Consider the following 24177-nt stretch of genomic DNA (forward strand, 5'->3'; position numbering starts at 1 on the left):
TGTTCAGAGCCTGATGAAGTCAGGTTGGTGGGAAAAGCCAGTCACTGTGGAGGTACACTGGAGATAAAGCACGTGAGAGAATGGACACCAGTAGACTTCTATAACTGGACCCTGAAGAAAGCAGCTGTGGTCTGTGAACATCTGGACTGTGGCTCTGCTGTTTCTGTACAAGAGAGAAAGTCCCCACGGAGACTCGTATGGTCGTTCAGACCTGACTGCTTTCAGTCCGGATCTAAGTTGGGGGACTGTTTACGACTGTTACCCTCTACCACCATGCTCAATCTCACCTGTTTAGGTAAGTGCAGCGACTTTGTCCAGCAGGACTTCAGGAGTTCTCTGGACCAATCACCAACCAGCATGTCGGTGCTCCCTCTTCAGCTTGATGGGTTTCTGAGCTGCTGGTTTCCAGTTTTTACTGTTTGACTTGGTCTTTTTAGCTTGTTATTTTTTTCATTTTTCACAGCCAGGTGAAATCTTTTGAAACAATGACAGGATGTGCAACATTGACACCACTTTTCTTAATAAACTTCATGTTTTTCTGGTCGCAGACCTTTCAAAACACAGAAAATACCCAATTAAATAACACAAAACCCATTCATTCACACATCAGGCCACATGTAACACAAAGTTATTTAAGGGCTAGTTTTACTGCAGTGGGTGAATTTAACTGACTGAAGGAAAAGTGCTATGGAGCCCAGATGGTGTGAATGATGAGACCAGACACAGCAAAGTTTCGTTAAAGAAATCCAAAAATATATTGAATGAATGGGGGAAAGGGGTTGTTCCCTCTCTCTCTGTCTGCTCTTCACTGTCTAAGTAAAAGGCCAAAAAGAATTTGAAAAAGTGTCCATGTAAGATCACTGTAGGAGTTTATTAAACTTAAACTTGTTCGTAGCTCCATGTTTATGTCAGTGAATCGGTATCATTCTAAATCAGCCTCAACCTGTAACGTGCAGACTGCCACAATCCTGTTTCTGTATAGAAACCTGTTCATCATGAGCTCAAGAGGAGAAAGAGCTGTGTAGTGTATGAGAGGAGGCCAGAGAAACATGGTCACATGGCCTCTTTCCCCTGGGTACTCAGCCCTGCTCCTTTCGATAGCGTTGGAACATTTTCTAATCAAAGCTTTATTCAAAAATCTGCGTACAAAATCTAAACGTGATGCTGACATGAGCCCAGCGTGCGCTGCTATAACATTCTGTTGTTAATGATGAACTCATGTTGGAGTTGTGAGTCTGAATGAGTGAATAGTTGTTTGCTGCCATCGTTGTCTTGTGTGTCTGCGTCTCTGATCTCTGCAGACTCTGTCAGGCTGCTGAATAGTTCCAGTCTGTGTTCAGGCGGACTGCAGGTGAAGTCTAACCAGAGATGGTCCTCAGTGTGTGAAGCTGACTTTGACCTGCAGGATGCAGAGGTGGTCTGCAGGGAGCTTGGCTGTGGGCCTCCTTCGCTCCTCCGGGGGGCGCTCTATGGAGAAGCGGAGGCTCCAGTGTGGAGCAGAGAGTTCCAGTGTGGAGGCCATGAGTCTGCTCTCCTGGACTGTAGAAGCTCAGGCTCAGCTAGAAGCAGCTGCTCACCTGGCAAAGCTGCTGGACTCACCTGCTCAGGTAGAAGAGGAGCTGCAGCTTTGGTTCAAACTCACTTTGTTCTCTCACTGATGACTCTCTGCTTTCTGTCAGAGCCTGTCAGGTTGGTGGGAGGAGCCAGTCGCTGTGCAGGTACACTGGAGGTGAAACACCTGGGAGAATGGAGACCAGTGGATGACAATGGTTGGACCATGAAACCAGCAGCTGTTGTCTGTGAACATCTGGACTGTGGCTCTGCTGTTTCTGTAGGACTGATATTTAAGTCATATGGATCTGTTTGGAGGATCAACCCTGACTGTGTTCAGTCTGGATCTCCTCTGAGGGAGTGTGCAATATCATGGTCCTCCTCCTCTATCCTTGATCTCACCTGTTCAGGTAAGGCCATCACTTTCATAAATGTTATTAGAAGATAGATATGCAGCCATGTCAGGTGATATACAATCTAGACTAATGTAAATAGGTGGTACCATTGCTGTGTCCGAAGGATACCCCTTTGAGAAGAAGCTTGAGCATTATTGGCTAGCTTAGAGGACCCACTGTCATTTTCTCTTGTTCCCAAATCAGTCGCAGTCCAGACCAAGTTAATGCATCAAGCTGCACTACTGACCAGACAGAAGACTGTATATAAATATTTTTAATTCTGGACTTTAGCTTTAAGTCTTGTTGGTTTTCTGAAGTGTTATCAGCTAATGCTAGCTTTGTTATCAAACTAGGTTCACAGAGCACATAAAAGCATCACACAGACACAAGTAACAGCTAGTTAGTGTTAGGAAACATCCAGCAGTATAGACACAGTCCAGAGGTCCAGCTCAGGAATTCCAGTTGGCGGAGGTGAAGCCTGTGTTATAGAAAATCATGAAAATATACTTTGAGTTTCAGCCCTGATCAAAAGTTTAAAATCAAAACAAACTTAAACTGAGACTGTTTTACAGCTCATCCAAAGTTCAGGCCGGAAAAAAGACAAATCTGTGCAAAACTGTGGATTCATTGTCATTTTCTGTCAGGTGGTGTCACTGTCATGACGTTCTGACGGCAAAGGCAAAGAAGTTTTGTTTTTGAACGTGATCGGTTTGTCGAATTGCATAAGCAGGGTCTCTCACAGCGCGCCATCGCAGCTGAGGGGGGACGCAGTAAGAAAGTCATTTGGAATTCCTTAAATGATCCTGAAGGTTATGGAACAAAAAAGTCCAGTGGAAAACCCCAAACATGTCACCAGCACTGAGCCGGAGGATCCAACTGGCTGTCCGTAAAGACACTGGATGATTCTCAACACAAATCAATGCCGCTACTGGAGCCGACTGCAGCCAGCAACCATCAGACGACATCTGAGACTGAAGGGCCTTAAAAAACAAAAAACGCCTTCAAAGGCCTCGTCTCCTTGGACACCACAGAAATGACCGCTTGGACCAAACATCGCACGCTGAAAGGTGGAGGAAAGTTTTATTCTCCAATGAGAGCAAATGTAACCTTGATGGCCCTGATGGTTTCCAGAGTTACTGGCATGATAAGCAGATCCCACCTGAGGTGTTTTCTACGCCCACAGTGGGGGGGGGGGGGGGCACCATCATGGTCTGGGGTGCTTTTTCCTTCAGTGGAACAACGGAGCTGCAGGAGCTGCAGGGGCATCAAACGCCACTGGCCATGTGGCTATGCACAGAGCATCCCTGATGACTGAGGGCCCTCGTCTGCAGAGATGGGCAGTAACACGTTGCAAGTAATGCGTTACTGTAATCAGATTACTTTTTTCAAGTAACGAGTAAAGTAAGGGATTACTATTGCAAAAAAGGTAATTAGATTACAGTTACTTTCCCGTAGGAGCGCTGCGTTACTGCGTTACTAAAACCGTGATTTTATTGCGAGCGTGTCTCATGACAGTGACGTAAGCGAGTGCGCCGTTCGTGACAACAGCTGTGTGCAGATCAACAATGGATCATATATCGAGTGTGGGAGAGAGTATGAGCGTGCAGCGTTTAAAGCGTGGAAGTACTGACCTTACTTTGAGTTTGATTCCATAAAAAGTGACAAAAACATTAGTGCCCGCTGTGCGTGGGAAGAAAACTTCTTTTTACAGCGAAAAAACCCCTAAACTTCCAACAAGCACCGAGTAGCTACGACGTAATGGGAAACTCACAGAGAAACTCGCGGATTCTTCCACTGACCGCGGCACACCTGCACCAGGGTAACCCTCCGCCTACCCCACTCCTGCTTTACAGGTGAAAATAATAATAATAATAATAATAATGGATTGGATTTATATAGCGCTTTTCAAGGCACCCAAAGCGCTTTACAATGCCACTATTCATTCACTCTCACATTCATACACTGGTGGAGGCAGCTACAGGTGTAGCCACAGCTGCCCTGGGGCAGACTGACAGAAGCGAGGCTGCCATATCGCGCCATCGGCCCCTCTGGCCAACACCAGTAGGCGGCAGGGTAAAGTGTCTTGCCCAAGGACACAACGACCAGGACAGAGAGCCCAGGGGATCGAACCGGCGAGCTTCCGGTTACAGATACGCTTCCCAACCCCCTAAATAGAGGGGAAAATAGAGCAACAGGGCCGCTGAGTCTGTGACTTTATTTATTTTCTGCTGTGTTTTACTTGCATCTATTTGAAAGACTGAGTGTAAACACAAAAATATTTTATTTTATGAGCTGGAATGTGCAGAAAATAGGTTTAAATGTTAAACTAATTTCTTCCAGTCAGAGAATTTTTGCTTGATGCATAAAGTTAAAAGGTTAAAACTAATAAAACAAGTTAAAAAAAGAGACTTTTCCATTTGATTACATTTTGTATGATGGATTATGCAGAAAAAGTAGAATTGGGCTGAAAGATCTCTCGCTTTATCACCTCTTCAGGTTGTAAATCATATTTTTAAAAAGTAACTAATTACTTTGAAAATAAGTAATCAGTAAAGTAAGGGGATTACATTTTGGGGGAAGTAATCAGTAATTAGTTACTGATTACTTTTTTCAAGTAACGTGACCAACACTGCTCGTCTGTGTGGTGACGCCCGGGTTTATCAACAGGACAATGCTGAAGGACTTCTTCAATCACACTTTTGGACCATCCCTCGTGTTCCCCTGATCCAAATCCAATGATTTTTTCGCCATTTTCCAAGTGATTTTAAACGGGACTGTACATTCACACACCACAAACTGGTGCAACGTGGAGGTGCAGTGGCACATTGCACTGTCACCTCACAGCAAGGTTTTTTCTGTACCTGCTGGTAAGCGTGGCTCCTGTGCATGTAACTGATGCTGTTGGTTGTGATATCCATAAACCATGCGGTACTCAGCACAGCACGCGGGTACGGACCCCATTCTTCCACTAACTGAATTATTAGCCAAGAAATGCAGATCTAATTAAGACAGAATGGATGTTATTGTAGTTTTTGTTGTTAATCTAATTCATTGTTATCTTCCTGCTCCAAAGTCCTGATGCTCAGTCATCCAGCTAAGTAAATCCCAAAAGGTTGAACACTACATCCAGATGAACAGAATCGACCTTTTGGGGTACCAGAACAAAAACACTTTGCTCTTACTCTGAGTTTCTTATTACAATCTGCAGATGTGCAGATTATCTAGCTGACAGTCTAAGAAACATGAACATTATGGATCTCTGATCTCTGCAGACTCTGTCAGGCTGCTGAATGGTTCCAGTCTGTGTTCAGGCGGACTGCAGGTGAAGTCTAACCAGAGATGGTCCTCAGTGTGTGAAGCTGACTTTGACCTGCAGGATGCAGAGGTGGTCTGCAGGGAGCTTGGCTGTGGGCCTCCTTCGCTCCTCCGGGGGGCGCTCTATGGAGAAGCGGAGGCTCCAGTGTGGAGCAGAGAGTTCCAGTGTGGAGGCCATGAGTCTGCTCTCCTGGACTGTAGAAGCTCAGGCTCAGCTAGAAGCAGCTGCTCACCTGGCAAAGCTGCTGGACTCACCTGCTCAGGTAGAAGAGGAGCTGCAGCTTTGGTTCAAACTCACTTTGTTCTCTCACTGATGACTCTCTGCTTTCTGTCAGAGCCTGTCAGGTTGGTGGGAGGAGCCAGTCGCTGTGCAGGTACACTGGAGGTGAAACACCTGGGAGAATGGAGACCAGTGATTGGCTCTGACTGGCCTCTGAAGGCAGCAGGTGTCTTCTGTGAACATCTGGACTGTGGCTCTGCTGTTTCTGTTGGAAAAAAAAAGTCCACATACAGATTTGTGTTGAAGATCAATCCTGATTGTTTCAAGCTGAGATCTTCCCTAAGGGAATGTGTAGAACCATCTTACTCTTCCTCTGTGCTCAGTGTCACCTGTTCAGGTAAGCCCATCAATTACACAGTTTGTGAAAAACAACGGGGGGAAAAATAGTTGAAGGTGTGACACGAAGGAAGTGATTGTTAGTGGAAGACATAGATTTAGTTCATTTTAAAGAGTTATGAAGGGAACATTTAAGCACCGAGACCAAGAAAGTTTATGTAACCAGCTGCAAACTCTTACGAAGTTGTACATTTGAACACTAGAGTCTATGGAGGAAGCAAAAGAACTGCCGAACAATACTCAGGTTGAAATTTGCTGGTATGTGACCTACTTAACCTAGCTAACAGTACCTGACGTTAGTACTTACAAATAAACAAACCTTTAATGATCCCATTAACTCGTTTTACTGCTGCTGCTCTTTCTGTCGCACTCAGCAGTCGTTTGCATGCAGTTAACCAAGCAAAAGCTTATAGCAGCGTAGACCAGACAGCTACAAATAAATCACTTCAACAAGGAGAAATGTTCTCATGAGAACGAAGTACATGAAAATGTTTTAAAAGATCTGAAAACTCCTAATCATTACTTATGAGTTACCCCTGAGAATATTTAAGGGGCTGTGTTTCATTTCTCTTCACAGTCACGATCTGTGACAATTCAATTCAATTTTATTTATATAGCGCCAAATCACAACAAAAGTCGCCTCAAGGCGCTTCATAGATACAGAGAAAAACCCAACAATCATATGACCCCCTATGAGCAGCACTTTGGCGACAGTGGGAAGGAAAAACTCCCTTTTAACAGGAAGAAACCTCCGGCAGAACCAGGCTCAGGGAGGGGCGGGGCCATCTGCTGTGACCGGTTGGGGTGAGAGAAGGAAGACAAGATGCTGTGGAAGAGAGACAGAGGTTAATAACAGATATGATTCAATGCAGAGAGGTCTGTTAATACATAGTGAGTGAGAAAGGTGACTGGAAAGGAAAAACTCAATGCATGGCCAGCTTGAAGGCCTGTGGTACATAGCTGATTATTAGAGATAGGTTGATCATATTTAAGATCGAAGCATTAATTAATGGCAGGACTTCTTTGAGCAGTTTTGTAGGAATGGGGTCTAAAAGACACGTTGATGGTTTGGAGGAAGTAATTATTGAAGCTAACTCAGAAAGATCACTTGGAGAAAAAGAGTCTAACTTAACATCAATGGTACTAAGAGTAGCTGTAGATAATATTACATCTGTGGGATGATTACTGGTAATTTTTTCTCTAATGATAAAAATGTTATTTGTGAAGAAGTTCATGAAGTCATTACTAGTTAATGTTAAAGGGATGGTTGGCTCAAAAGAGCTCTGACTGTTTGTCAGCCTGGCTACAGAGCTGAAGAGAAACCTGGGGTTGTTCTTATTTTCTTCAATCAGTGACGAATAGTAAGATGTTCTGGCTTTGCGGAGGGCTTTCTTATAAAGCAGCAAACTATTTCTCCAGGCTAAATGATGATCCTCTAAATCTGTGACACGCCATTTCCTCTCCAGATTACGAGTCATCTGCTTTAGGCTACGTGTTTGAGAATTATACCACGGAGTCAGGTACTTCTGATTAGAGACCTTAGTTTTCACAGGAGCTACAGTATCCAGAGTCGTACGTAGTGAGGAGGTGAAATTATTAACAAGATAATCGACCTCTGTTGGAGCAGCGTTCAGATAGCTGCTCTGCTCTGTGTTGGTACAGGGCATTGGAGATGATAACAGTGGGTGGATTATATTCTTAAACTTAGTTACAGCGCTTTCAGAAAGACACCTACTTTGATAAAGTCTACTCTCCACCGCTGTGTAATCAATTATTGTAAATGTAAATGTTATCAGGAAATGATCAGACAGCAGAGGGTTTTCAGGAAACACTGTTAAATGTTCAGTTTCTATGCCATATGTTAAAACAAGATCTAGAGTGTGATTAAAGTGGTGGGTGGGTTCTTTTACATTTTGAGAGAAGCCAATTGAGTCTAATAACAGACTAAATGCCATGTTGAGGCTGTCATTTTTAGCATCTACATGGATGTTAAAATCACCCACAATAATTATTTTATCTGAGCTCAGAACTAAATCAGATATAAAGTCTGAGAAATCAGACAGAAACTCTGTGTAAGGCCCAGGTGGACGATAGATGATAACAAGTCAGACTGGTTTCTGAGTTTCACAGCTGGGGTGGACGAGGCTAAGCATCAGGCTTTCAAATGAATTAAAAGTCTGTCTGGGTCTTTCATTAGTTAATAGGCTGGTGTGAAAAATTGCTGCCACACCTCCCCCTCGGCCTGTGCTTCGAGGTTTCTGGTAGTTAGAATGGCTCGGGGGTGTTGATTCATTTAAACTAACATAATCATCCTGCTGCAACCAGGTTTCTGTAAGGCAGAGTAAATCAATTTGTTGATCAATTATTAAGTCATGTACTAACAGAGACTTGGAGGAGAGAGACCTAATATTTAATAATCCACATTTCACTGTTTTACTCTTTGGTTCAGATGTGGATACTGTATTGTTCTTTCTTTGTGATTGTTTATGTTTAAGTTGTTTGTTGCTGGTTTTTAGTTTGTTTTTTGTCTTTTTGGAAGCTGACACAGTCTCTATGGAGATGGGTTTTTGGGGGGGTAGCAGGAGGAGAGAAGCTGCAGAGAAGCGTGTAAGACTGCAACTCTGCTTCCTGGTCCCAACTCTGGATAGTCATATTTTGGGGGGTTTAATAAATTTGTCCATATTTCTAGAAATGAGAGCTGCTCCATCCAAAGTGGGATGGATGCCGTCTCTCCTGACAAGACCAGGTTTCCTCCAGAAGGTTTGCCAATTATCTATGAAGCCCACATCGTTTCTGGGACACCACTCAGACAGCCAGCAATTTAAGGAGAACATGCAGCTAAACATGTCACTCCTGGTCTGATTGGGGAGGGGACCAGAGAAAACTACAGAGTCCGACATTGTTTTGGCAAAGTTGCACACCGATTCAATATTGATTTTAGTGACCTCCGATTGGCGTAACCGGGTGTCATTACTGCCGACGTGAATTATGATCTTACTGAATTTACGTTTACCCTTAGCCAGCAGTTTTAAATTTCCTTCAATGTCGCCTGCTCTGGCCCCTGGAAGACAATTGACTATGGTTGCCGGTGTCTCTAGCTTCACATGTCTGAGAACAGAATCCCCAATTACCAGAGTTTGACCCCCGGCGGGTGTGTCGCAGAGTGGGGAAAAACGGTTAGACACATGAACGGGTTGGTGGTGTACCTGGGGCTTCTGTTTAGGACTATGCTTCCTCCTCACCGTCACCCAGCCGCCCTCTTTCCCCAGCTGCTTGGGGTCTGCCGGGGAACAGCTAGCGGGGCCTACGCTATCTTCGGCTGCACCAGCTACAGGGGCCTGGTTAGCTACAGGTGAATGAAGGGTGCGAAGCCGAGTCTCCAATTCAGTAATCCTGGCCTCCAGAGCTGCAAATATGCTACATTTGTTACAGATATCATTACTGCTAAAGGAGGCCGAGGAGTAACTAAACATCTGACACAATGAGCAAGAAAGTGCAGGAGGGACAGGTGAAGTAGCCATGGTGCTAACGAGTTGGCTACGAGCTAAGCTAAGCTAGCGAAACAGTACAGAGACAGTGAGTGAATACTTTGGCTATAAATTAGGTAGTGAGTACACAGAAAGTGTGCTTCGGGTGAAGCACGTGAAGATTATACTATGAAAAAGAATGTATTTAAAAGTTGTTAATTAAATTGCTAAGCAAATAAGCTACTCAGAAACACCACTGTGTTTGAGCAGGAACAGGGAGTGATACTCTACCACAGAGCGAGCGAACACCAAGTGACAGCGCCACCAAGAGTCAAAGAAAGGTTTAACTTTTTGCAAACTTCAGTCTTTCCATAAACTGCTGATGTTCAACAAACATCTGGAGGAAGTTGTGTGACTGGGTTTGTGGAGGTCCTGAAGGTGGATCCAGTATCTCAGTTTACAGTCCGTCGTCGCTGCTGTTCAGAGGCTGTTTTGTTTGCCATAAGGCCTCTGATGATGACCTCACCTGTCATGGTCTCTGTTCATTTACAGACCTGCTGGCTCAGCCAAGCATTATTGTCCCTGCCTCCATGGACGGGGTCTCAGAGGCACAGCAGCAGGGGCTTCGGGTGTCCAGGGGCTCTAGCTTGACCATCAGCTGCTCCATCCAGCCACAGTTCCCAGGAGGCTCCTTCCAGCTCACCTTCACTTCCTCCAACACAGCATACAACTACACCCAGCCAGCTGTCAATCACTCTGCCCACTTCCTGTTTCCTGTCACAGAGCCCGCCCACCAAGGAAACTACAGCTGCTTTTATCGTGTTTATGTTTTTTCTCACAACTTCTCCTCTGAGAGCCGCCAGCTGTCTGTGACTGTCTCAGGTGAGCTGAAGCAGAGAGATTTTCTGTAAAATCTAACTTTGAAAGGTTTGCAGCCAGAAACAGTGACGAGCAGAGTATGAATGGTTACCACAGTAACGCCGGTTCTCTGAAAACTATTTCATTTACACAGCGACAAATCAAAACATCAGTCCTCCCAGGCACATCCTGTTAACATCTGGACTGCTGTTTAAGCCAGAATGTTGTTTCTGGGTGGTTTTCCTGCGTGTGCCACCTGCTTCGTCACACAACACTCCAGCGGGATTCAGCTGAACTGGGCGTTGACTCCTTCCTCCTCTAATTCTTCTTTCTGAGTCACTTATTGGTGAATGTGTTCATGTGTTGAGGATCATTATCCCATCGACTCATCTAGTCCTTGTTCAGTTTTAAGACAGATGTGTCATCATTATGTTGCAGTTCAGAGTGGAATCAGTGGCTGAAGTCTCTCCATCTCTGATGCTGTGAAGCAACAACACACCAGCATAGTTCTGCCTGGTTGATGGTTTGTTTTTTAACATCTGCCATTGGTTTGTTCTGAATGTCTCTACAGTTACTGTAGCCAAACATTTCATCTTTGATTTGTCTATCTAAAGCAAATTATTTCTCTTTGATTGGATGTTGACCAACTGTAGTTTGTAGTTTTTCTTGGGCCATAAAGGATTTTCCTGGTTTTCTGCTGTGCCGGTTAAATGTGTACAAGCTCAATATGGTTGCATCACTTTGACACTAACAGCTGTAGAGTTACTGGCAGATCCAGGAATGAGGTGTGGGGGGGTTTGGAGACAGCTTTTTGACTCAAAAAGGATTAACCAGAAACAAGCAGCTGCTTGATTTCCACAAAATACACCGATTGATCACTCCTGGTACCTTTAAAATGTAATACCAGACATACCCCTAACCCCAGAGAATGTTGTGTAGATAATAGTATGATTCAATTCAATTCAATTCAATTCAATTTTATTTATATAGCGCCAAATCACAACACAAGTCGCCTCAAGGCGCTTCATAGATACAGAGAAAAACCCAACAATCATATAACCCCCTATGAGCAGCACTTTGGCAACAGTGGGAAGGAAAAACTCCCTTTTAACAGGAAGAAACCTCCGGCAGAACCAGGCTCAGGGAGGGGCGGGGCCATCTGCTGTGATTGGTTGGGGTGAGAGAAGGAAGACAGGATAAATACATGCTGTGGAAGAGACACAGAGGTTAATAACAGATATGATTCAATGCAGAGAGGTCTGTTAATACATAGTGAGTGAGAAAGGTGACTGGAAAGGAAAAACTCAATGCATCATGGGAATCCCCGGCAGCCTACGTCTATTGCAGCATAACTAAGGGAGGATTCAGGGTCACCTGGTCCAGCCCTAACTATATGCTTTAGCAAAAAGGAAAGTTTGAAGCCTCATCTTGAAAGTAGAGATAGTGTCTGTCTCCTGAATCCAAACTGGAAGCTGGTTCCACAGAAGAGGGGCCTGAAAACTGAAGGCTCTGCCTCCCATTCTACTTTTAAATACTCTAGGAACAACAAGTAGGCCTGCAGAGCGAGAGCCAAGTGCTCTAATAGGGTGATATGGTACTACAAGGTCATTAAGATAAGATGGGGCCTGATTATTTAAGACCTTGTATGTGAGGAGCAGGATTTTGAATTCTGGATTTAACAGGAAGCCAAAACAGGAGAAATCTGCTCTCTCTTTCTAGTCCCTGTCAGGACTCTTGCTGCAGCATTTTGGATCAGCTGAAGGCTTTTCAGTGAGTTTTTAGGACATCCTGATAATAATGAATTACAGTCGTCCAGCCTGGAAGTAATAAATGCATGAACTAGTTTTTCAGCGTCACTCTGAGACAGGATATTTCTAACTTTAGAGATGTTGCACAAATGGAAGAAAGCAGTCTTACATATTTGTTTAATATGTGCGTTGAAGGACATGTCCTGGTCAAAATGACTCCAAGGTTCCTCACAGCGTTACTGGAGGCCAAGGTAATGCCATCCAGAGGAAGAATCTGATTAGATACCATATTTCTAAGATTTTCAGGGCCGAGTACAATAACCTCAGTTTGATCTGAATTAAGAAGCAGAAAGTTAGCGGCCATCCAGGTCTTTATGTCTTTAAGACATTCCTGCAGTTTAACTCATTGGTGTGTGTTATCTGGCTTCATGCACAGATAGAGCTGGGTGTCATCTGCATAGCAGTGTAAATGTATGCTATGTCTTCTAATGATGCTGCCTAAGGGAAGCATGTATAATGTAAACAGAATTGGGCCTAGCACTGAACCCTGTGGAACTCCATAATTAACCTCAGTGTGTGAAGAGGACTCTCCATTTACATGCACAAACTGGAGTCTATTAGATAGATATGATACAAACCACTGCAGTGCAGTACCTGTAATACCTACAGCATGTTCTAATCGCTCTAATAGGATATTATGGTCGACAGTATCGAACGCTGCACTGAGGTCTAGCAGGACAAGCACAGAGATGAGTCCACTGTCAGAGGCCAGAGTATGATGAGACAACTTCAACACCAATGACAACAGCAGGTCCTCAGTGTCACAGGCATCACTCCCTAAATACCAATGACCTGATCTGAAACACCTGATGTTACATGGATGGTTGGAAGAGACAATAAATGAAGGGATATATGTATTTTATCCACATGACTAATCAGCTTTTTATGTCTTTAATTGATGAAAAACATTTTCTGACTTTTAAGTATCACTAAACTCAGTTTAACTTGTGCAGGCTCCAGTCACAGATTATTCTCAGAGGGGTTTAAAGGGGTTTGTCCTCAGAGCAGAGGTTCAGGTCCAGATAAACGATGTTCACAGATTTCTCTGCAGTTTGTGTTTAATGGCAGCTGTTTGACTCGTGATGACTGTGAATGTGTTCGATCCCGCAGGTCATCCAGATCCCACAGGCTTCATCATCAGAGCGCTCGTCCTGCCACTGATCCTGCTGTTGGAGAACGTTGTCCTGTATTTCTACTGTAAGGTACTGAACACATGTTTGCATCAGAGAACGAAGCCCTGAGAGAGGAACGATGCAGTCAGTCTGATCTATGTGTGCTTATGTCCCTCCAGGCCAGCAGGGGGCAGAAGCTGGGCAGACCGGAGAACAACAAGCTGGTTAATTTTGGTGTTGGTGCAGCTGAAGAAGGGCCGGCTAAAGAGGAAGGAGCTCATCTCATATCCAGATGAAGTTCTCAGCTCATCCATCACCTCAGTCACAGATTTTACTTTCTTTCTAACAAAGATTCTGTTAATCAGTCAGGCTGGAATGATTCTGTTGTTTTCTTACTGCCAGCATGAAAAGTCCAAAACCATCAAAGTGTTTCAGGTTTTTAATCACATTTTTACACAGAAACTGGCCCCTAATGTACCTGCTGTTCAACACTGACTGCAGGGAAGTGTAACCAGAGATGGTCCTCAGTGCGTGAAGCTTGACCTGCAGGATGCAGAGGTGGTCTGTAGGGAGCTTGGCTGTGGGCCTCCTTCGCTCCTCCAGGGGGCGCTCTATGGAGAAGCGGAGGCCCCAGTGTGGAGCAGAGTCTGCTCTCCTGGCAGAACTTTATATAAATAAAGGATATTTGTTCTGCCTTTTATACGTTACGCTGGATAATACAGTTTAGTAATCTGCCCTAGAGCCCCCTCTAGTGGCTGATTTGTAATATTATTTTGATTACTTTGGAAAAAGAAAAATAGAGGAAGTGGAAAATCCAAGATGGCTGAACGTAATGCTGAAGCATTATCGTTCCAAGCTGAAAATGTTGCTTCGGATGAGATTTGTCCGTAAGTATGAGTGATGATTAAATAATAATTGTCTCTTGTTGTGTTTAAAACTTTGTTTAATTGAGTATGAAAGTTTTATCTTGTTAGCTTGCAGTAAGCTTGTAACAAGCTAGTTTGCAATGTTAGTTAGCTAATACAATATTTTGTATGTTTTCAGTTTTACAATGGTCAAAGAGAAGGTCAGAGGCCATCATTCAATAAATCAGCACAAAAAAGGAAAATGAGTCTGATTACTGGAGCATTGTTAGCTCGCTGGTGAAAACCAGGAACCTGAGGGTGAGGACAGCACACCATTAACTTTCAATAGTGCCTTTTCTCATTGATTTTCTAGTTGATTGATTTGATCCTCGTCAGCAGCCGTGTTACAGAGAAGGTAAACAAGCTTACATTCAAACACTCACATGCTGGGTGGAGCCAAAGCGATCATGCACCCCCACCCGTGCTCCACCTTTCCTTGTAATAACAGAGCAGGACTGTGTGGCTGAGTGTGTTCAGTGTTTATTATATTTCTGCAGCCTGATAGAAAACATTTCTCATTCTTTTCTCTACATTCTCGGGCAATAAAATAAAAGCAGATAAAACTTCAGGTGTTTTTTCCCCCACAGCAGCCACCTGAAACGCAGCCTTGTGATTGGACGAGCACTGACGCCCCCTCAGGACAGACACAGAGTTTAAAATGAGCAGTTTCTTCTACTTCAGCTCTATTGTTGTTTACTGTACACACAGATTTTTACACAGCTCTGACTCCTGACACACACACACTTGTCTGTCTATTGTTTCATTGCACCTACACAAGGACCCTTGTAGATGCGATGCACCCCCCCAACTCATAACCTAACCCTGCTTCTAAAGGGTCTCAGAAAATCTGTCCCAAAGTGGAGAACCAACGTTTTTAATCGTCCTTACAACAATAGACATACAAGAACACGCAAACGCACCCAGACACATCTTTCGCCGGAGGCAGCTTCTTCTTCTGCAGAACAAAAGACGTCACACACGGGAGCTGCGTAGGATTGGACGGTCATGTCATAGGGGGAGGCGAAGCCGGCACACACTCCAAAACACGCACACCCACACATGCACAAACACTGACAATACACAGTGTATGGTTATTATCACAACACTGACTTTAACGTGAATATTAAGCTTGTGGTTCAGGTGAGCGGGCCGAGAGCGCCACCTGTCGTCAGTCATGTGCCTGCACTGGGCGGGAGCTAAAGTTCAGCCATGTTTTAAGGAATCGTTGGTAATGAAGTCTGAGGTACCAAGTCGTCAGTTCTTTAACGAATGAAGGTTTAACGTGTGTTGGATCTTTAACTTCGACAGTCTGTCTCTCATATTTATGTTTACTCTGAGTATTTCTAAAGGTAATCCCACTCCTGGTCCAGCTGTTTACTGCCGAGGTCTGATGATGAACCCATTTATACACCAAAAGTCTCATTTTGAAGTTCACGCCACCCTCACATCACATCAGACCTCGAGCTCAGTGAGCAGCCGATTATTTCAAAAAATGAAAGAGTGGGACAGATGCAGAGCTCCAAGGACAGACTCCTGCTCACTGACTCGTTCACAGATCAGGCAAATGGTTTGTGACAAGAGAAGCCATGACATCAGCAAGCTTACAGCCAATCACATTCCCCGCGCACCGAATGGCTTAAAACTATAGAAAATCATTTAAATACAGAATAATAAAAAAATCCAAAGGCTACAAACATGGCTGCATGTGGCTTGATATCTATACTAGTATATTAGGAGTATGTGGAGCTTCTTGTTAGTTTCATTATAAAGTGTTCCAGTTTTGTGTTTTCACCGGTTGCACCAACTGTATCTGAAATGCAGTCCTGTGAGCTTTACTCCATCATACTTTTGTATATTTATGATTCTTTGTATAACTAGTGTTTGAAACAGCAAACTTGAGTTATTATAAAACATTAGAAACAAATACAACTGGGAAATTTGATTGACTTCCACTACTTCCTGTGCCACTAAGCTCTTAGTATCCACCATTTCACCAGCGGACCACGCACTCCACACCTCCAGTTTCACCCACCAGTGTATATTTCCCACTTCTTCTGTTTTAAGTTGTTTTGTTGGCAAATGGGTGAAAACTGGTGACGTGGAGCTGCATGTGAACCAGACCGCTGTGGTAGATGTTCAGAGGTTCACCGTTTACCTGATAAAGATGAGCTACCAAAACACTGCAAATAAATCATCTATTTTTGTGAGCTAGACCATAGACAGGATTGTGTTTGCATTTTATTTTGAAATTTTAATTCCAAACTCAGTTTTAGGATCAGGTTTTGGTTTTAAGCTGTTTCCTCTCTACTCACTGTTTGATTCACTGACACTGGTCTTTACCTGGAAGTGAGGCTGTGTCTCCTGGTAACAGTGTGTTACTTAGTGGTTGCAGAGCGCTAACGTAGTGAGTCGGTTAAACTGTGCAAACTGGAAGGTGAGCTATGCTCTGTGTTACCTAAAGATAACGCTGGCTTTAAGGCAATCCTCGACAGACTCATTAAAGGGTTGTAATAGATTACAAAATGATGGAAAACCTTTTAAAATATGTCACGTCTGTCTTAATTTAGAGTGAAACAGTGGTTACAGCGTGGATTCAACTTCGACATTTCTGACAGATTATATACACGAGAAACGGACCGAGGAGATAAATCCGAGAAAAAGTGTTTTAAATGCTTAAAACCTCATAAATAATCCACGAAACCCTCGTTCCTCTCCTTAATCCTAATCTACACCCCTAAAACTGAAAGCCTCCCAGCCAATCAGGCGACAGCTTCCTCAATAACTGAGTGGCCAATCACACACACACACACAGCCATGACTGATTATGTAACAGTTCAACTTTGTATGAGGTCATCACAGTGATGTCGTAGGGGGTGGAATTATAGAGCTCTTTCACACAACGGACAAAACGCGCGCACACACACACACACACACGCACACACAAACCAAAGCCCATTAATAACACTATGAATCAATAACGTGATAAAAGCAGGAATCATCGCCACCGCCCACGTGGCTTCTTCTTCCTCGTCAGTCCTTCGTGTCTGTGTGACGTCCACCGAGTCCGTTTAGTTTCCAGACAGGAAGTAAGTCTGATCGTCACCAAGTTACAGATTAACTGAAGCTGAAGATTACACCTGCTCCCCCCACCCCATGAAAGAACCTGAACTCTAATTAAGACACTAACGAGCCCGTCAACCCGTCAGCTGACAGACTCCCCCCCCCCGTTCCTGCACCACCCCGAGCTGGTCCTTTCAGGTCTGACTACCAGACTTCGCAGCGCTTCCCCGTATTCATGGGTGTCCCTTCGGGGCAGTTAAAGTGGCGGCTGAAGTCCGGAGAGTTGGCGAGCGTGCCGATGACTCTGTATCGGGGAGGACTGTGGGGGTCGGTCACGAGGCCCTCGTGAGCGCTCTCTGGTGTCCGAACTGAGCACCACACCTAAAAGAACAGAACAGAAATCTGAGAAGGGACAAATCTCGATGCAGCATTTTCTTTCATTTTTTTAATCAAATGTCTCACAATCATCTACTTCCTTTGAGCAACAGGAAGTAGATGACTATTATAAGAGGTTCGAGGACAGATCCCTGGGGGACACCAGTGGTAACAGGAAACGGATGGCGTTTGACATTTTCTGAGTTGAATGAACTAATCCCATTTAGGTTTGGCGGTCTAGATCTGTAACTGAAAAAAGCAAATAGCTGAGCTTCGTTGTTTGTCTGCAGCGTCTCACCTGGGCAAATCCAACGAAGAAAAGCTGGTCATTGGTCAGGTTGACAGCAGGAAGTCTTTTCTCATCTCCGTTTCCCTGGATCCATGACCGATAGGCCTTAGGAGGAAAACATCAACACGCGGGTTAGTGGGAGGTGTTGACCTGTTGCTGCAGCGGTTTGTGTTCCTACTCACGTGATACGCGGCCTTTAGCCCCCCATTGTCGGCGATGTTTTCTCCGAGTGTCTGTTTTCCGTTGATGTGTTCTCCGTTGACGGTGTAGCGGCCGTACTGATCCACCATACACTCGGTCCGCTGGCGAAACGCCTCCACGGACGAGTTCTGCCACCATGGCCTCAAGTTTCCTTCTTTATCATACTCACGACCTGATGGACACAAGGACCACATTGCAGCTGTGTTGGTACTTTCCTGAGGTAATCAGGATTACCATCTGTGGTTCTCCAATTGTTTAATGTTTCATGCTCCTGTTTTTGTGGCAGTTTGGAGCCTGAGCCTGTTTTAAGCTCCCGTTAAACATGATTTAGTTCCAGCTCATTAGGCTTGTTTAGTTCATTTTGAGGTAAATTATGGAATTACTGAGGGTCCGCCCCCACGCCTGCCTGTTTTTAAGACCACGTGGACAAATCTGAATTTACATCACAACACGTCAGCTGCATGTGCGCCCCGGGCAGCCGACTTCAATCAGACTTCAAAGCCGCACAACAGGAACGACAGTCGGCCGCCAGGACTGCAGCCGTCCGTTAATAATCACCCCAATTCAGAATAAACACAGGCCACGCCCACACTGAGTGCAGTGAATCAAATATGACCTGGAGTGAAACTCACCCTGATCATCAAAGGCATGCGTGAGCTCGTGGCCCATCACCACCCCAATGCCACCAAAGTTCAGTGCCCTGAAAACACAAACACACAGCAGTCAAAACGTTACCCACACACCGAGTCCAGAAACAGCTGCGATTGGTCTGGAAGCTCTTTATAAAAAACACGTTTTATAAAGTTTATAATTAGTATTTTTATATATTTACAGTACACACACACACATGGTGCGGATGACCGGATCAGCACTTAATCAGAACTTTATGCCCAAACTCAGTGATGATTTAAGCCACACCCACAAACTGAAAGTCTAAAGTCCTGCCAGCGCCCCCTACAGTCAGCAGAGCTCATTACAACAACAATAAGAGCAAACAGCATCCTGAAGAGTGTGAAAGCTGAAGAAAAGAACATGTAAAGACAGACAGGCAGACGCATGGACAGGTAGATACTGAGGTAAACAGACTTGGGGTGGTCGTGGGCGTAGAAGGGAGCTTGCAGGATCCCAGCAGGGAAGACGATGCCGTTCTTAGTGGGCATGTAGTAGGCATTAACTGTAGGAGGAGTCATACTCCATCTGGAGGAGGACAGGAAACAAGGAAAGGATTGGGAGGAGGAGGAGAGGAAGAGAGAAAGGAAGGGGAGGGAGAGGAGTTAATCTGCGGTCCAGCCATACCGTATAAATGTTCAGGGATCGTATTTGCAAAGTGTCAGCAAAGACGAGTTACTGACCAGCTGTGATGTGAACCAGAGCTGCTCTTCCAGCACAAACACCAGCTAATCTGTTGGTAGATCTATAAAAACCACTACGACTCTGCACATATGCTCAAAACAGTGTGGGCCTTATGATCAGTCCATCTGATGACAGGATTAGCTCTGCGCTCAACTACAAAGATAACTTCTCCCCTTTGCAAAAATCAGCGCCAACAGGAGCAATGTCAGCCTCATGTACATCGATCCTGTTTGGTCCTGGGATATCTCGTCATCAACGACGAATTGTACCAAACACAGATGATACAAATATACTGAATAAGCTGGTATTTTACACAGCCCGCCTACAGCCGCGGTTTAACACATTGACGGAAGCATCAGCGTAGTTCAGTACCAGTCAGAGTCAGCTCGGTGTCACCTGGAGGACTGTCCCTGACCGGGAAACCTCATGTTTATCTTCAGCGCTCCTGTAACACCATTCATACGAGACTCCGACGGGAGAAATGCATTTGTTTCAGTTTAAAACCTCACATTACAAATAAGTCAGGTTTAAACCACAGGTGTGCTCTCTCTGAGACCTGACCTCTGACCTTTACCGGGGCCGGCCAATTCATTTTCCCAAACCTGCACATGAGAAACTAAACTGTGACTTAAGTCTCATAATCAGCTCCACAGACTGAGCGCACAGTTACCTCTGAGCTCATAAATAAAATAGTGAAAATCCTCCATCAGCCCCTGTTTTTAATGCGAGCTCTTGTCCTGTCATTTTGTTAACTAAAAGTCTTTGATGTGTAGGTTTAAATTGGTAAAATAATATAAAAAATAAATAATATAAATAATGTAAACTGATGGTTACACTGCGTTACACTGTGAGTACGACCCCTGAGGACGTGTGCGCCTGTATATTTGTGTAGCTGCGCCTCCTGATGTCGGCGTGTATTAGTGACCTCTGTGTGCACTGATGCACGTGTGCATTACTGGTCTTTGTTGGGAGTCTTCCTCAGCTGGTCGGCCATCACTCGAGAGGAGAAGTTGTAGAAGTTCAACATGTTCTGGAAGAAGCTGTCATCTGACACTTCATACTGAAATACAGAACCAAGCTGTTAGATTACATTAAGTTGAACAGCAGGGGGCAGCACAGCACCACCCAAACGTGAATCTAGAGTCTGACATTCAGAGTCTGCAGGAAACATTTAATTGCAAATGTCCTAAATCGGATTTAGGACGGCTTTCACAGTGTTCCCTCAGTGTGTGCTGTGCAGACGACTGATTACCACCAGTCGTCTTTCTTGGAGCACTTCTTGGTGCTGCCACTTCAAAGCCCTGTGACGTCTCGTGTTTCCTGGTCTGGCTGTTGATTGGCTCTCTGGGAGCCAGGGCGGGATAGCCACCATCACTTACTTCGGTTGGTTTGCAGAGGACCGAGCGATGTTTAGCAGTGTTCACTCACCCCGTCATAAACATCGTCCAACTCCTTGGAGTCCAGGATGAATTCTGGGAAGCCGATCATGTCATAGATTGCATCTGCCTAACGAGGAGCACACAGACAAATCAGTCTTTAACCCTTTTCCTAGTTATCAGCCTTTTTCTGCCTCTTTTCCTGGTGCTGTTGATATTATTTACAGTGAAACTGTTATATTATGGGATACCGGGCACTTTAAGCTCAACTAAGGTAGCCTAACCCGTCTGTAAACCTAACCACCACCAACATTTTCTGTCTCCTACATTTCAAAACCCCAAGGGTACAAACTTTAAGTTGCGTATGCGCTGTGTTTGTGTGTCTGTGTGGACCTTGTCCTTTGCAGCCTGTCTCGTCTGGTCGTCCATCCAGCTGAGTTGGTCTAGCGCTTCTTTGAACGCTGACCGGATGGCGTTGATCATCTTTTCAGCCTGTAAGAGATGAGCGAGTGAGCTCAAACTAACCAGACCTCAATCTGACCTCATGACGAAGTTTCCGAAGGCAGGGCCGGCTCAGTGACTCACAATCTCTTTGCTTTGTTTGTCAAAAGTTGCCTTGACGAACAGCGCTCCCAGCGCAAAGCCCAGGGTGTCGTCAGTGTTCCCAATGCAGGTCTGCCAGCGCGGCGTACAGGACTACGATAAAACACATGCAGTTACAAACTCCTAGGCCCAGTTAGACCAGAGCAGGTGAGTCTACAACCAGTTAGAAGCAGTTAACCTGCTACAGATTGGTATTAGCATAAAGAAGCAGCTGCTTGTTGAAACCAGTCCTGAATGATTGAACCAGTTGGCTCTAACTAAGGTATCACTTCCTTCCTTGGCATAACACATGAAACTAAGCGTGAGCTAACCAATTCAATCCAACTTTATTTATAGAGTACTTTAAAAACAACATGGCTGACCAAGTACTTTCCAGTAAAAAACAGTGAGTAAAAAAACTGTAAAAAAACAAACAAAACTGTATCCCACAGGATGAGTGAATGGTTTCAGACATGACCTTAGTAATGATCAGACCAGCTCTGAGTTTATTGTGTTCGTGTGTGTCTAAGTTGTTATTAAAACAACATGAATTTTAAACACGATGCACAGTATTTTATCAGAATGTCAGAATGTTTAAACAACACACTGATCGCTGTTTCCGGGTTGTTTTAAGCATTCCTTGAAATAAACAATATTCTAGCTAACTGAGGTCACTCTACTTGAAGGGCACCGACTGGTTGGAACCCAAACACCATATTACAACTTACAACTCCAGTTATTCTGACACCAGCTGAATGCACCATCAGTTTAAGGAGTTGAAAAAGAAAGCGTTAGTCCCAGTCAGAAACACAATAACCCAAACACACATTGGTCCATTAGCAGGATTACCAGTTGCAGCAGTAGTAACACTAATGAGTGTATCAGCAGCAGTGGCAGTAGTATTTCAAGCTTCTGTACCTTCTTGGTCCCATAAAGACTCTCCAGCAGTTTGTCCTGAGCATTCTCGAAGCGTTGGTCCAGACTGGCGACACTCTTCTGAACCAATGTCCACATCATGTAGTTGTTCAGCAGACTGGAGACACACACACTTCTCATTACACACCAACCAGGCAGATTTAATAAGCAGGGCAAGAGCAGAGCAAGCAGGGCAGGGCTGGGCAAGCAGGGCATGAGAAGCAGGGGTAGGGCAAACAGGGAAGGGCAAGCAGGGGTAGGGCAGGGAAGCAGGGGAAGAGCAAGCAGGGCAGGGCAAGCAGAGGTAGGATAAGCAGGGCAGGGAAGCAGAGGTAGGATAAGCAGGGCAGGGCAAGCAGAGGTAGGATAAGCAGGGCAGGGCAAGCAGAGGTAGGATAAGCAGGGCAGGGCAAGCAGGGCAGAGCAAGCAGGGCAGAGCAAGCAGGGAAGGATGGATGCCAGGGACTACGTCACTGTGGGACATGTTGGTGAATAAGAAGTTTGTACAGGTTTAATTTAGAACTTTCAGAACTCAGCAGTCAGTGTTGTTCTGCTTATAGTGTTTGGGCTGACAGGAGTGTTACCAGATGCACGTAAACACAGACATAAGTGTTTGATTATTTTTTGATGTTCATTCTTTAAAAATGAACTCGAGAAGTTATTCCTTTAGAAATCGTACTCATCCTAGTTTCTGTTTCACAGTTACTAAGCTCCGCATCTTTAGCTGGAGTGTGATTTGGCTTTTTTATCTGTGCATATTTCTTAAGTTAACCCTCTCACTTCTCAGGCTGCAGCAGTGGGTCAGTCCCCACAGACACCTGTGCTCAAATGTCCGGCTTCACAGCGGTGGGTATACTTCACACAACTTAACTACTGTTTTGTTGTTCACCTATTTAAGCTTTAGACGGTGAAGGTTTTTAATGCATTTACCTGACAAAAATTTGGCTGGTTAATGATTAATTGTGTCTGTGAGTCTCACTCTGAGTGAGAGTCACGGAGCTGCTCAAACCTGCACTTCATTCATGAGAGCAGCACAGTCTGACAATTCATGTCAATAAGACCTGTGTGTTACCGCTGTGGGGGTGGGGCAGTGGATAGCGGCTGACCTGCGGTCTGTCTTGTTGATGAGCTCCGACACCTGCTGCAGGTACTCTTTGGCATACAGGACGACAGGTTCGGTGTCGTTTAGCTCCAGAGGAGACAGAGAGGACGACAAGTAGTCCAACCAGTCGATGGCTGGAGCCAGCAGCTGGAAAGGCAGAGACACACATCACATCACAATAAAACTGACCCCAGCAATGAACCAATCAACGGGGAAAATGAGACAAAGGAGCATCTGAAGAAGGACAAGGAGGTGAAGCCAGTCAGGAGGATAACAGTGTTGGGAAAAGAACAAAGGAGGGAAGTAAAACAGAGAATCCCAGAGGAGACGCTAACGTCCAGAAAGAATAAAAAAACATAACCACGAAGAGCGAGCAGAGACATCAGAGTGTGTTTAAAGAGTCTGACAGACCAGCAGGCACATCTGCATTCACACGTATGTACACATGTGTGATTGCTTGCACACGGTGTAGATACACTGTCAGTTTGCTCTGCATATAAAGGCCTTACACTCGAGCCCTCTGTGTTTGCCGGGGTTAGAGACCAGGTATAACCCAAGCTACCACCCCAAACACCCCAAACAATACCATTTCGATTTACAACTTACTACTTAGTCGCAAAAATAAAATCTAAAAAATTAGCGAATATTTTAAATTTGCGGTATGAAAAACAGGCGAATTTTGCACAAATAATTTGGAGTCACGTTCCACAAATACTGACTCGCGAACAGGCAAAGTGGCTCTGACTTCATGCGCATCTCAAACTTAGCAGCTCCTGTTTGTCTGTGAGAAAGAGCAGTGGGGCTTTTAACAGGGCTGCCTGCCTGTCAGCAGTAATCCTCAGTGTGGGAGCAGACTGCACCACCCGGGGGGGAGATGCAGAGATGGAAAGCTAATCC

General features: G+C 44.8%; 2 protein-coding genes across 3 annotated transcripts in view; one reads left to right on the forward strand and one right to left on the reverse strand.

Moving 5' to 3' along the window:
• The first annotated feature begins 139 nt into the window (after positions 1 to 139).
• LOC113036509 (scavenger receptor cysteine-rich type 1 protein M130-like) lies at positions 140 to 14894 on the forward strand. The gene is made up of 8 exons (XM_080289172.1): positions 140 to 295; positions 1302 to 1607; positions 1680 to 1961; positions 5219 to 5524; positions 5597 to 5878; positions 9897 to 10226; positions 13121 to 13212; positions 13302 to 14894. Exons 1-8 carry the CDS (start codon positions 274 to 276, stop codon positions 13416 to 13418), a joined length of 1737 nt encoding a protein of 578 aa, XP_080145298.1. The 5' UTR covers positions 140 to 273; the 3' UTR covers positions 13419 to 14894.
• The window catches only part of ece2b (endothelin converting enzyme 2b), a 33405-nt gene continuing 23719 nt past the window's right edge, over positions 14492 to 24177 (reverse strand). The window contains exons 9-19 of one of the 2 annotated variants that reach the window (XM_026191602.2): positions 23285 to 23427; positions 22182 to 22296; positions 21267 to 21377; positions 21075 to 21173; positions 20734 to 20811; positions 20262 to 20365; positions 19039 to 19149; positions 18585 to 18652; positions 17934 to 18124; positions 17761 to 17856; positions 14492 to 17468 (exon numbers count right to left, since the gene is read on the reverse strand). In XM_026191602.2, the coding sequence (XP_026047387.2) occupies positions 17292 to 17468; positions 17761 to 17856; positions 17934 to 18124; positions 18585 to 18652; positions 19039 to 19149; positions 20262 to 20365; positions 20734 to 20811; positions 21075 to 21173; positions 21267 to 21377; positions 22182 to 22296; positions 23285 to 23427 (1293 nt within the window). In that variant the 3' untranslated portion in view covers positions 14492 to 17291. The remainder of the gene's footprint in view (positions 17469 to 17760; positions 17857 to 17933; positions 18125 to 18584; positions 18653 to 19038; positions 19150 to 20261; positions 20366 to 20733; positions 20812 to 21074; positions 21174 to 21266; positions 21378 to 22181; positions 22297 to 23284; positions 23428 to 24177) is intronic. The other variant, XM_026191604.2, reaches the window with a different exon arrangement.

This window comes from Astatotilapia calliptera, chromosome 14 (assembly GCF_964374335.1).
Source record: "Astatotilapia calliptera chromosome 14, fAstCal68.1, whole genome shotgun sequence".
Classification (NCBI taxonomy): Eukaryota; Metazoa; Chordata; class Actinopteri; order Cichliformes; family Cichlidae; genus Astatotilapia; species Astatotilapia calliptera.